This window comes from Oncorhynchus clarkii, chromosome 25 (assembly GCF_045791955.1).
Source record: "Oncorhynchus clarkii lewisi isolate Uvic-CL-2024 chromosome 25, UVic_Ocla_1.0, whole genome shotgun sequence".
Lineage (NCBI taxonomy): Eukaryota > Metazoa > Chordata > Actinopteri > Salmoniformes > Salmonidae > Oncorhynchus > Oncorhynchus clarkii.
This window is the reverse complement of record NC_092171.1, coordinates 37,840,360-37,853,857: the sequence shown is the minus strand read 5'-3', so window position 1 is coordinate 37,853,857 and position 13,498 is coordinate 37,840,360. Positions and strand designations below refer to the sequence as shown.

The 13,498-nt window shown below is 42.4% G+C and overlaps 1 protein-coding gene across 1 annotated transcript in view; it reads left to right on the top strand.

The window, feature by feature from the left end:
• The window catches only part of LOC139383778 (thyrotropin receptor-like), a 31,553-nt gene extending 18,651 nt beyond the window's left edge, over positions 1-12,902 (top strand). The window contains exons 9-12 of the mRNA XM_071128350.1: positions 157-345; positions 10,960-11,379; positions 11,449-12,382; positions 12,648-12,902. Coding sequence (XP_070984451.1) covers positions 157-345; positions 10,960-11,379; positions 11,449-12,382; positions 12,648-12,902 — 1,798 coding nt within the window. The remainder of the gene's footprint in view (positions 1-156; positions 346-10,959; positions 11,380-11,448; positions 12,383-12,647) is intronic.
• The last annotated feature ends 596 nt before the right edge of the window (positions 12,903-13,498 follow it).

The following is a 13,498-nucleotide window of genomic DNA, read 5'->3' as shown; positions in this document are numbered from 1 at the left end:
ATGTACAACAATAAAATAAAATAAAATGAAGTCCAGGAAAACACAGGAGATTTCACATTCAAACTGGAAACAACTAAAACACATCATTGTTTTGGGGTTTTGTTGTGAGCTGAGAATAGAAAGTGAATTCCGCTCCCCTCTTCTGTCCCCCCCCAGAGACGTTTCCGAATCAAGAGTGAACTCCTTACCCACAATGGGTCTGGAGGCTGTTCAGAAACTCAAAGCTAAAAACACTTGGGCCCTCAAGAAACTACCCCCCCTGAGGGCCTTCCAGCATCTGCAGAGTGCTGAGCTCACCTACCCCAGTCACTGCTGTGGACTGAGCAAAGTGAAGAGGAGGAGAGGGTAAGAAATAAATAACTTTTATACAACAGACCAGTTTCCCACGCTCCTGTTTCATGCTTCTTTCACTGATGTGTGTACACGTGTGTGTGCATGTGTCTGTGTGTGTACACGTGTGTGTGCACATGTCTGTGTGTGTGTGTGTGTGTGTGTGTGTGTGTGTGTGTTGGGGGGATGCTGAATTGGGTACTCAGAATAGGGAGAACAAAATAACTCTTCACACTACGATCTGCAGATGCTGTCAAGTGTGGTTTAAACAACGTTACAAAACACGTTTTTAGTAAAACACACATGGGAGCATGTGTGAAAAAGTGTATAAAAGTCCTCTTTTATATTTTTGCCATACATATTATTTGACCTTTGAAATCAGTGGATGTGTGGAAATCACATTTTGTTAGTTGCTTTAATTCAGGATTGCCCAACCCTATTTCCTGCTGAGCTGCACCTCCTATAGATTTTCAATCCAGAGTCAGTAGTAACTAACCTGATTCAGTTTATCAACCAGTTAAACATTAGAATCAGGTGTGCTAGATAAGGTTTGGAACAACAACACTAAGTGACAGTAGCTCTCCAGGAAAAGGGTTGGGCAGCCCAGTTCTAATTAAACATTTAAGTCCCAGTGTCCGTGGATGAATTATTTATCCCGTCCTTATGTCATCAAGCAACATGTATCCAGCTCATTGACTATTATAGAGCCAGCCTCTCCATATCCATATGTCTCTCCTCTTTTCCTATACATGAGGAGTTATTTGTGGTGGAATTATTGTAATCAAGAAAGATAGACTTTTAACATTTCTCCAAAACAATTAAACTGTATTATTTAATTAGTGCAGTAATGGAGCTGGTCGGTAATCACCCCTGGAGGTGATCACTGAGAACTCAACCAGCTGGCCGGTAATCACCCCTCGAGGTGATCACTGAGAACTCAACCAGCTGGCCGGTAATCACCCCTGGAGGTGATCACTGAGAACTCAACCAGCTGGTCGGTAATCACCCCTGGAGGTGATCACTGAGAACTCAACCACCTGGTCGGTAATCACCCCTGGAGGTGATCACTGAGAACTCAACCACCTGGTCGGTAATCACTAACGGAGGTGATCACTGAGAACTCAACCACCTGGTCGGTAATCACCCCTGGAGGTGATCACTGAGAACTCAACCACCTGGTCGGTAATCACTAACGGAGGTGATCACTGAGAACTCAACCACCTGGTTGGTAATCACCCCTGGAGGTGATCACTGAGAACTCAACCAGCTGGTCGGTAATCACCCCTGGAGGTGATCACTGAGAACTCAACCAGCTGGTTTGAGCCACAGCATTTTATAGCAAAGTCCATCCTCCTTCAGTTTACATGACACAACATCATGTATGGAATGGGTCACAAGGTTAAGATTTGTATGAAAGATACTTATAATTCATAGCAGACAGAATCTGCTGTAAAAAAACATGAGAACTCATTGTGTAGAGACCAGTGTCAGCCCCCCCCCAACTCCATACTGGAGCCATCTCTCCCTGATTACCGTATAGAACAGAAACATTACCGTATAGAACAACAAACTCATGCACCGGAATGCGGTATCCTCAAAGACGTGGTAGATCTCCCAGTCGCCCATCCTCAGTAGAACACACACAGATGAGCTTTCTAACAACCGCTTTATTCTGTTGCAATAAAACAACCATTTGATGCAATAAAAGTATTGTAACATAATCTTGCAATTTTGCTCTCATTCCCCCGTTTTGAGAGTCCTCTCAACTTAAAAGAACATTTCAAGATTTGAGAACATTCATTCACGTGTAGAAAATGCATACATTCTACATAAACCAAGAAGCATAACAGCAATAACTCATGGGTTCCTGCACATGACCGGCTGCTGTATCACTGGCTCAGCTTCCTCCCAAGAAACTTAGCACTGACTCCCATTTCATCCTCCAACACTTATTCTAAGCACTCTACCAATTTGTCTGGGGAGGTTACGATACACAGTCACTTGCACGAACCCACAAAGAAAAACTAATGATGCATACAGTTTATGAGATTCAAAGCTATATCTTCATAGACAGTGAAAAGCACAGCTTTTAATGCATAATGCAGTGCATGCAACAATGGAGTTTAATAAAATAAGCTTTAGTTATCTATCACACTCCAATGGATCAGCATGGTGGAAATAAGTATTTCCATCCCAGAAACTAAGATTAGCATATCTTGTTGGACATGTCCAGGTTGTGCCTCCTGGTTTAAGTAAAATGTATTCCGTTGGTGCCTAATGAACATGACCCAAGATAAGCATCATGATTCCACTATTTATAAGGCAATGCCTATTGATCAAATAGATTAGGATCAGTTTCACTCTCTGGGTGAGAGTTCACCCTCTCCATTCACCAGGGCATGCTGAGAATAGTGTCACCATATTTAATTCATAACAACAATCAAAACAATCAAATCATAATACATTAATTGCTTCACTCATATAGTTATTAAGATATTAAACTCAAATCAATCCTTCAGTTTCCAAATCATAATCAAAACACAATTAATTATTCAACCAACATTTAGAATGACATTGCTCAGTGATTCAAATTGGTCCTATCACTCAAAGTCAAAACCCCTGGAATTAACACACATCAACATTGGTAGAATGTACATTTATATTGACATCCAGTATAATTATCCTGTAATTCTACTATTAAATTTCTTATCACGATTATAATACAGATCAGTATCTTAACGCATTCTTGATCTAAATGACTATAAATGTATGTAGTGTGCAGACCTCTACAATCAACCTATCTCCCCTTCAGGTACTCAATCTTCCGGCGTCTTCATTGTCCTCTTCTGACAGCTTTACTGTTCAAAGTGGATGGCCATGATAATGTCCCAATTTCAATGTCTCACCTGGGCCGCCACTACCCATTTATGTCTTGTCCATTTGTCAACCAGTATACCAGCAACTTAAGAGACGTTTGGAACAGATTTCTCCCCATGCTCACTCCATGTGGACTTCTGTCACACTCCTGAGAAAAGACATGAGAGATGCTTTACACTGGTTGCTGGTTCAGGACTCAGGTCTCTCGGTAGAAGGGGTGTGGACAGGGTCGTATTGAGCGCCGTTGACGCTTTTCTTCAGCCAGTTAGAGTTTTTTTTTGAGGCACACACACTCTTCGGTCCAATTATCTCTTCCATGCATTAACACACCGACTGACGTCACCGCTCATGATAACCTCGAGAGGACAGCTCAGAACAACTGTTCAGTTCAGTTACATTTTGATTCAGGAAATCCAGACAAGCATTAACTATATGATAAATTATTACATTTACCAATTATTATTAATACCAATGTCTAAACATGTGTCAAAGAGAATAACAACACATTCTATTGAAATGTATTTTTTAAAATTGGTTTATACTCCCCATCACACTGTCAACTACATCGCAGAGCCACAGGTTCAGGATGTTAGACCTATAACCCAACGGGAGAAATCCCAACAATCCGACAGACCTAATCTGGTGAGATTTGTATCAGAACAGAACAAACAACACAAAAAAACACTTCTTCACATATCACTCAATACACTCCCAAAATATCACTCATGGCATGGAAACTTCAATCCAAAACCTCAGAGGACAGTTCCCTCCCCATTTTGACACATAACTCCCCATGTGAGTAATGTGTAAAAAAAAAAACACTACTACTGGTCAGTAAATAAAACAACATCATTTAAAATAACAAAACCAAATTAAAATCTCTTAAATCTCTTAATCTCTACTCTTAAGAACTCCATAAAGAAAAACAATATGGTCATAGGACAATAGATTTAAGGCAGCCTACCCTTAGTAAAAGGCAACGCCCTCTCCTTCTTCACATTGGTCCAAATCACAAATATTGCTAAGAACTATAAACTTCATCATAATTATTAATATTACAAATTACCTTCAAATCAGTATTACAAATGACCATAAACTCATTATCCAAATGGCTTTCCAATGAGGGTGATCAAACCACACTGGAAAGTCAGGACAGAGGTCAGAGGTCATAAAAGCCCTTCAAAGAAGTGTTTCTTATTATATTAGACATAAAGAAAAACATTTCATACATCTCGTATCCCAGGTTTCCAGTACATTTCTTTGTGAAAATAATTCATGAAAATAATTAATTAAAACTCAGAAAATAAAAACTTCAGAAAATTCCACGTGTGTGCCCCTTTAAGATACCTTGGAACTAAGACTAATGGAAACTCATTAAACCTGTTATGGCAAGGAATTCCCCTCAGGGAACTCCACCCCCCATTCAGCTGAAAAGGTGGTGCAGGGAATTCAAAAATATTCTTTAGAAAACTTTCACACATTAAGTCCAGTACCTCAAATGAAAGATAAACATCTTGTTCACCTACCCATCATGTCCGATTTTTTAAAAATGTTTACAGTGAAAACACAACAAATATTAATGTTAGACCACCACCAAATCAAAGGGAAAACGCAGCCATTTTTTCCAGCCAAAGATAGAGTCACAAAAGCAGGATTAGAGATAAAATGAATCACTAACCTTTTGAAAATCTTCATCAGATGACACTCATATGACATGTTACACAGTAAATTTATGTTTTGTTCAATAATATGCATATTTTTATCCACAAATCTCGGTTTACATTGACGCCATTTTTTTTTTACGTTACGGAAAAAGCCTAACATTGCAATAATCTGAGACAGCGCTCAGACGTAAAAGTATTTCTCCTCCATGTTGGAGTCAACAGAAATACGAAATTACAACATAAATATTCCCTTAACTTTGATGATCTTTCATCAGAATGTAGTGCAAGGAGTCCTAGTTCCACAATAAATCGTTGTTTTGTTCCATAATGTCCAATACTAGTGTCCAAGTAGCTGCATTTGCTTTCACTTTCAGCTCACGTGCCCAAAAACTGACTGCTGGTCCAGGATAACTCGCACGGAAACTTCCAAAATATATATTCCAGGTCGAATAAACTGATCTAACTAAGTAGAGAATCAATCTTCAGGATGTTATTATCATATATATCCAATAACGTTCCAACCGGATCATACGTTTTCATTTGCAGCCAAATGGAACGGCGGTGGCACCCAGAGAGAAATGCTCCACAGGAAAATGTCATTCTGTCGGGACACTGACTATTTCCCCTCCCATTCGGTCAAAGTGCACAGCAAATGCTCCATTCCACTTTCTACTAAATGAGGACATCTAGTGGAACGCGTAGGAAGTTCTACCAGAACCATATCTTGTTGGGAAAGGAGGGGCGATGATGTCAAAGTAGCCCCACATTGAGAATTTCACTTCTTGTTTGGAAGATTGCCTGCCCTATGAGTTCTGTTATACTCACAGACAAAATTCAAACAGTTTTAGAAACTTCAGAGTGTTTTCTATGTATATATTAGCAATCCAGGACAGAGTAGGATGCAGTTCACTATGGGCACGCAATTCATCCAAAGTGAAAATACTGCCCCCTATCCTCAACAAGTTAAATCCAAGGGAAATAGAACACACAGTAAATAAAACATAGTATTTTAAAAACACCAACAAATAGTCATAATTGTTTTGAGTATCCTACTCAAAACAATTAAGAAACTACAGTGTTTCATTAAGTGAAATCGGCACCTAAAATAAACATTAAACACACCCGTAACCCCTTTCCAGTAATCTAATAATTTTAATCTGTTTCATTAATTTAGTAAAAATATAAACCTGTTGTTTAACAAATCTAGAACCTTCAAAAAGTTGGTGCTGTCTCATCAGCGTAATAGTCTAAATGAACTGTTCCGCCTGTACATTAATGATCTGCCTTCTGTCTGTACTAGGTCTGAAGTTCAAATGTATGCAGATGATACAGTGATATATGTGCATGCAATGAGCAAACAACAAGTTGCACAAGAACTAACTACTGTAATGGTCCAGGTTCCAAAGTTGCTCTCAGGGACTCATGTTAGCATCTCAATGTAAAAAAAAAACAGTTTGCATGTTCCTCACAAAGAGGACAACTGATACCAGATGTCTATTTGTCAGGGGAGAAGCTCCAGTTATTATCCGATTTTAAGTACCTTGGCATCATACTTGATTCCAACCTTTTAAAAAGCAGGTGAAAAATGTTTCTAATAATTTCTAATACTACAGAGGTAGTAAAACTGTACTTCAAGTCCATGATACTCCCTCACTTAACATACTGCTTGACGAGTTGAGTCCATGCTTGTGGTACAACATTAAAACCCATTCAGTCTGTCTGCAAACAGGCTCTCAATCCTCAGGTTGTTTTTACAATATCTAATCGAAAATATGTCAACCGGAATGTAACTTCTTCCATGGGCGAGAGAAAGAAAATGGCTGTTGCGCATGAAAAACTCTGCTGGCACACAGCCATCCACATTGGGTTCTTTCTCGCTCATTTTTCCAAATAAAAGCCTGAAACTATGTCTAAAGACTTCACAGCTTGAGGAAGTCATAGGAAAAGGAATCTGGTTGATATCCCTTTAAATGGAGCGAAGGCAGGCTATGGAACATGGAGCTTTCAAAATAGAAGCCACTTCCTGGTTTGATTTTCCTCAGGTTTTCGCCTGCAATATCAGTTCTGTTATACTCACAGACAATATTTGTGACAGTTTTGGAAACTTGAGTGTTTTCTACCCTAATCTGACAATTATATGCATGTTCTAGATTCTGGGCATGAGTAATAGGCAGTTTCATTTTGGGTACGTTTTTCATCCAAAAATCTAAATACTGCCCCCTAGTTTATCCGAAGAGATTCTCACATGCACAAAAGGAATAGATTAGCAGTCAAACAAATTAAATCAACATCCATTGACTCAAATCCAGATCTGGCGCCTTGTAATAAAAGCAGATAATATTTTCTTTAGAATTTAAGGGCAGTTTTCTCTAAATGTAATACCTGGACGGAAAATAATCCCATAAGCATTTAGACAGTCATATAACGCTTGTTACGGATACAGGTATTCTATGTGTGTATCCTGTGTGTGTGTGTGTATTTCTTTTCTCTCATTCTCCCCTCCTCACAGGTGGCAATCATCATTCCCCAATCAGTCATCAATCAGCCGCTAATCAGAAGACACACCTCCTCCTGTTTCCATTACCCTTGGTTTAAAAAAAACCTGTCTGTTGTTTGCTCTAGAGCTCAGTCTCTCTGTCAATGCCATCGGTCTGTAGATCTCTCTGTCAATGCCATCTGTCTGTAGATCTCTCTGTCCATGCCATCTGTCTGTAGATCTCTCTGTTAATGCCATCGGTCTGTAGATCTCTCTGTCAATGCCATCTGTCTGTAGATCTCTCTGTCAATGCCATCTGTCTGTAGATCTCTCTGTCAATGCCATCTGTCTGTAGATCTCTCTGTCAATGCCATCTGTCTGTAGATCTCTCTGTCAATGCCATCTGTCTGTAGAGCTCTCTGTCAATACCATCTGTCTGTAGATCTCTTGTCAATGCCATCTGTCTGTAGATCTCTTTGTCAATGCCATCTGTCTGTACAGATGTACATTATTAATCATTTAGATCCATCCTTACTTCATCAAATCTCTAGTAATCGATTATACAGTTGAAGTCAGAGGTTTACATACACTTTAGCCAGATACATTTAAAATTAGTTTTCACAATTCCTGACATTTAGTCCTAGTAAAAATTCTGTCTTAGGTCAGTTAGGATCACCACTTTTTTTTAAAAGAATGTGACCTGTCAGAATAATAGTAGAGGGAATGATTTATTTCAGCTTTCATTTCTTTCATCACATTCCCAGTGGGTTAGAAGTTTACATACACTCAATTAGTATTTGGTAGCATTGCCTTTAAATTGTTTAACTTGGTTCAAATGTTTGTGGTAGCCTTCCACAAGCTTCCCACAATAAGTTGGGTGAATTTTGGCCCATTCCTCCTGACAGAGCTGGTGTAACTGAGTCAGGTTTTTAGGCCTCCTTGCTCACACACACTTTTTCAGTTCTGCCCACAAATCTTCAATATGATTGAGGTTAGGGCTTTGTGATGGTCACTCCAATACCTTGACATTGTTGCCCTTAAGCCATTTTGCCACATCTTTTTGAAGTATGCTTGGGGTCATTGTCCATTTGGAAGACCCATTTGCGACCAAGCTTTAACTTCCTGACTGATGTCTTGAGATGTTGCTTCAATATATCCACGTAATTTTCTGTCCTCATGTAGACATCTATTTTGTGAAGTGCATCAGTCCCTCCTGCAGCAAAGCACCCCCACAACATGATGCTGCCACCCCTGGGCTTCACGGTTGGGATGGTGTTCTTCGGCATGCAAGCCTCTCCCTTTTTCCTCCAAACATAACGATGATCTTTATGGCCAAACAGTTCTATTTCTGTTTCATCAGACCAGAGGACATTTCTGCAATAAGGACGAACTTTGTCCCCATGTGCAGTTTCAAACCGTAGTCTGGCTTCTTTATTGCGGTTTTGGAGCAGTAGCTTCTTCCTTGCTGAGCGGCCGTTCAGGTTATGTCGATATAGGACTCGTTTTACTGTGGATATAGATACTTTTGTACCTGTTTCCTCCAGCATCTTCACAAGGCCCTTTGCTGTTGCTCTGGGATTGATTTGCACTTTTTGCACCAAAGTACGTTCATCTCTCAGAGACAGAACGCGCCTCCTTCCTGAGCGGTATGACGGCTGTGTGGTCCCATGGTGTTTATACTTTCATACTATTGTTTGTACAGATGAACGTGGTACCTTCAGGTGTTTAGAAATTGCTCCCAAGAATGAACCAGACTTTCTGAGGTCTTGGCTGATTTCTTTTGATTTTCCCATGATGTCAAGCGAAGAGGCACTGAGTTTGAAGGTAATACGTCCACAGGTACACCTCCAATTGACTCAATTTATGTCAATTAGCCTATTAGCCTATCAGAAGCTTCTAAAGCCATGATTTCATTTTCTTGATTTTTCCAAACTGTTTAAAGGCACAGTCAACTTAGTGTATGTAAACTTCTGACGCACTGGAATTGTGATACAGTGAATTATAAGTGATAAAGTCTGTCTGTAAACAATTGTTGGAAAAATTAAATGTGTCATGCACAAATTAGATGTCCTAACCAATTTGCTGAAACTGGTTTGTTAACAAGAAATTTGGGGAGTGGTTGAAAAAGGAGTATTACTGACTCCAACCTAAGTGTATGTAAACTTCCAACATCAAATGTACACACTGGATTTTGGAGAGGTGCAGGGAGCTGCCCCACTGGGCACTCAGGCAGCTTTGTTGTGGGGGGTTAAGTGCCTTGCTCAAGGGAACAACAGTAAGCAATGACAGCTAGGATTTGATACCAGCATCCCTTTGGTTGCCAGCTCATTTCCTGCCAGATTTGCTGGCTCTCGTGTTGAGAGAATGCCAAAAGTGTGCAAAGCTGTCATCAAGGCACCTTGAAGAATCTAAAATATATTTTGATTTGTTTAACACTTTTTTGGTTACTACATGATTCCATATGCCTTATTTCATAGTGTTGATGTCTTCACTATAATTCTATAATGTAGAAAATAGTACAAATTAAGAAACTCTTGAATGAGTAGGTGTGTCCAAACTTTTGACTGGTGCTGTTTAACAAGAGACAATTCTTTATGTAGTTTTGTAATTTTCCACCACAAGTCTTATGGTCTCTGAGGGTCTTCAATGGTTAAAGCCCCAACTGCTGTATAGTGTGTTGCTGCTGGTAATGGTATCGGGTTGGGTTTAAGGTTAAATGTCACTAATCAAACAACATATAGAGACTGCTGTGTAATTGTATTAATTTAGTAGGGTTCTCACAACATTTTAGTCACTAGCCATCACATTTCTGGGCTTGTAGCAAAAGTCCTCATATGATAATTGCACCATAGGAAAAGCCCTCTCAGAGAGCTGTCATTGTTGGACTAATCAAGAGGAGCTGGGTTAAAGCTTTTGGTTGCTAAGAGATGTACAAACTGAGGTGCTTTCATGGCGGCGCCACTTCTGAGAATGAGCACGCAATTTGTCTTCATCATGAGCAAAAGACATTGGTTTTCTTCCCAAAGTTGGAAAAAAATGTGTGACCCATTTAATAAACACAAGAGAACAGAGAAATGGATGAAAGAGTGTGGTAGTAAAAGCAAGAGCAGTGGCATCTAGTGGACAACACCCGGTAGTTTCACACTGTATTGGGGAGAAATGCAAGATCTTCAATGGCTAATTTTTCTGAACAGGAAAAAATAAAACATTGCATAGTATGAATTAGCAATACTCCAAGCCACAGCTTCATAGTACTTGTCAAACAGAGAACTGATACTGTATACCGACCATTGGGGTGGGCTTAGTGTGGGCTTTGGGGGGTCCATGGGTGGCTTTTGTCCGTTACCCATTGTTAAGAAAAGGTTTGGTCCAAATCCGATGTTGGGTACCATATTGAGTACGCTTAATTTCTCCGACTTCAAATCATCTTTCAACAAAATAAGGTTTCAGGAATGTTAATCTTATCTGTTTCTAACCACAGAAACAATTTCAGAACAATCTGAGATGATGGGTGTCGGAAACTTCCTCCTTGTGCTTTTTGAGGTGGAACGATTCTATACTTATTTCCCTCATTGTATTGGACCATGCTCATGTAGATATTTAATCTTCTAGACACGTGGAGTCCGTCATTTGCAACCTGACCAGCTCTACAAGACGACAACAATCAACTAGGCCCTCTGGAACCCCCTCTGAGGCCTACGAGGGGCAGCACCCCAAGCACCCTCATCCCACCAGCAGCAACCCTTCCCCCCGAGACCCCCAGCACCATCATCCCACCAGAAGCAGCCCCTCCCCCCGAGACCCCCAACACCTCCATCCCACCAGCAGCAACCTCTCCCCCCGAGACCCCCAACACCTCCATCCCACCAGCAGCAACCCTTCCCCCCGAGACCCCCAGCACCATCATCCCACCAGAAGCAACCTCTCCCCCCGAGACCCCCAGCACCATCATCCCACCAGAAGCAGCCCCTCCCCCCGAGACCCCCAACACCTCCATCCCACCAGCAGCAACCTCTCCCCCCGAAACCCCCAGCACCATCATCCCACCAGAAGCAGCCCCTCCCCCCGAGACTCCCAACACCTCCATCCCACCAGCAGCAGCCCCTACGACTACCAGTACTACTACGATAACTACAGCTGTCCCCCCTCCGGTGAGTGCTTCTACATAGTGTTCCCTACGGAGGGCCCAGACGAAGGCTTTGACTATACCCTGTGCGATGACGACAGGGAGGACCAGGGGGTCCCCTGCACCCCTCTGCCCGATGCCTTCAACCCCTGTGAGGACGTGATGAGCCTGGGCTTCCTGCGGGTGTCTGTTTGGCTGGTTAGCTTGCTAGCCGTTCTGGCTAACCTCTTGTTCCTGTTCATCCTGCTGACCAGCCACTACAAACTGACCATCACCCGCTTCCTCCTGTGTAACCTGGCCATGGCAGATCTCTTCATGGGTGTGTACCTCTTGCTCATCGCATCTGTGGACCTCTACACACGTTCCCAGTACCACCACTACGCCATTGACTGGCAGACTGGTGCCGGATGCCAACTGGCTGGGGTGCTCACAGTGTTCGCCAGCGAGCTGTCGGTCTACACGCTGACTGCCATTACTCTCCAGCGCTGGCACGCCATCACCTTCGCCATGAGGCCCGAGAGGAAAGTGCGACTACGCCACATAGTTGTGCTAATGCTAGCCGGATGGCTGCTCTGCCTGGTGTTAGCCGTGCTACCGCTAGCTGGCGTTAGCAGCTACCAGAGGGTTAGCATCTGCTTGCCCATGGACACAGACTCAACCGCGGCCATGGTCTACGTGGTCACCCTGCTAATGCTGAACGTGCTCGCATTCGTGTTGGTGAGCGTGTGCTACGTACACATCTACTGCATGGTGCACAACCCACAGCACCCGTCGAGCCGAGGGGACGCCAGCATGGCCAAACGCATGGCCGTGCTTATCTTCACCAATTTCCTGTGTCTGGCACCCATCTCCTTCTATGGCCTGTCTGCTGTGCTGCACCACCCACTCATCACCGTCACCGACTCCAAGGTCCTCCACATCACTCCTCTTTTTATCCATTTATTCATCCTATCATCATCATCATCATCCATCCATCCTCTCATCATCATCCATCCATCCTCTCATCATCATCCATTCTCTCTTTACCATCATCCTCTGATCATCATCATCTATCCATTCGCTCATTATCATCATCATCTCATCATTCATCCTCATCTTCATCATCAACTTGATAAATCTGTTCATCATCATCCTCATTTATTGACTCATCTTTTTATCTCTCTATCTCTTCCAGGTGCTGCTGGTGATATTTTACCCTTTGAACTCATGTGCCAACCCCTTCCTGTACGGTATCCTGACACGAGCCTTCCACGGGGACGTCCTGATTCTGCTGAGCCGCTTGGGGCTGTGTCAACGGCAGGCCCAGCTCTTCCGAGGAGCGCAGTTCGATGTGGGCAGCCCCGCTGGGGGCAAGAGGCGCCAAGGGGTCCCCCGTCTTGGAGCCCACATACCCCAGATCCTGGAGCTCCGCAAGAGGCAGAGACCGTAATGACACCAAGGAGCAGGTCATCGAATTGGAGGGTCCCAACACGATGCCAAGCACCAGGGAGAATTACAACCACAGCTGAGAGGCTGGATTTTGTTGGTTCTCCAGTTGAATGGTGGTTCCCGTACCTTTCGGACAGACAAAACCATGTATCAGGTCCCAATTAAGGGCTGGATTCAATCCATATTGCAGAAGTATCACGGAAGGTCTACATTCAAATGTAAAGGTAATCTTTGTTTGAGCCGACATATGCAGCGTTTATAGTGAATGCAGTCTCTGTGAATGCAAGAACATTGCCTTTCAATTTCAATGTGTATCTTCCGCAATACGGATTGAATTGAGCCCTTAGTCTTGATCCGTGATCTAAGCGTGACTGGCCATTATGACCAACCAGGAATTGTAAATTGAGGAGCTTGACTGGCCATTATGACCAACCAGGAATTGTAAATTGAGGAGCGTGAATGGCCATTATGACCAACCAGGAATTGTAAATTGAGGAGTGTGACTGGCCATTATGACCAACCAGGAATTGTAAATTGAGGAGCTTGACTGGCCATTATGACCAACCAGGAATGGTAAATTGAGCAGCGTGACTGACC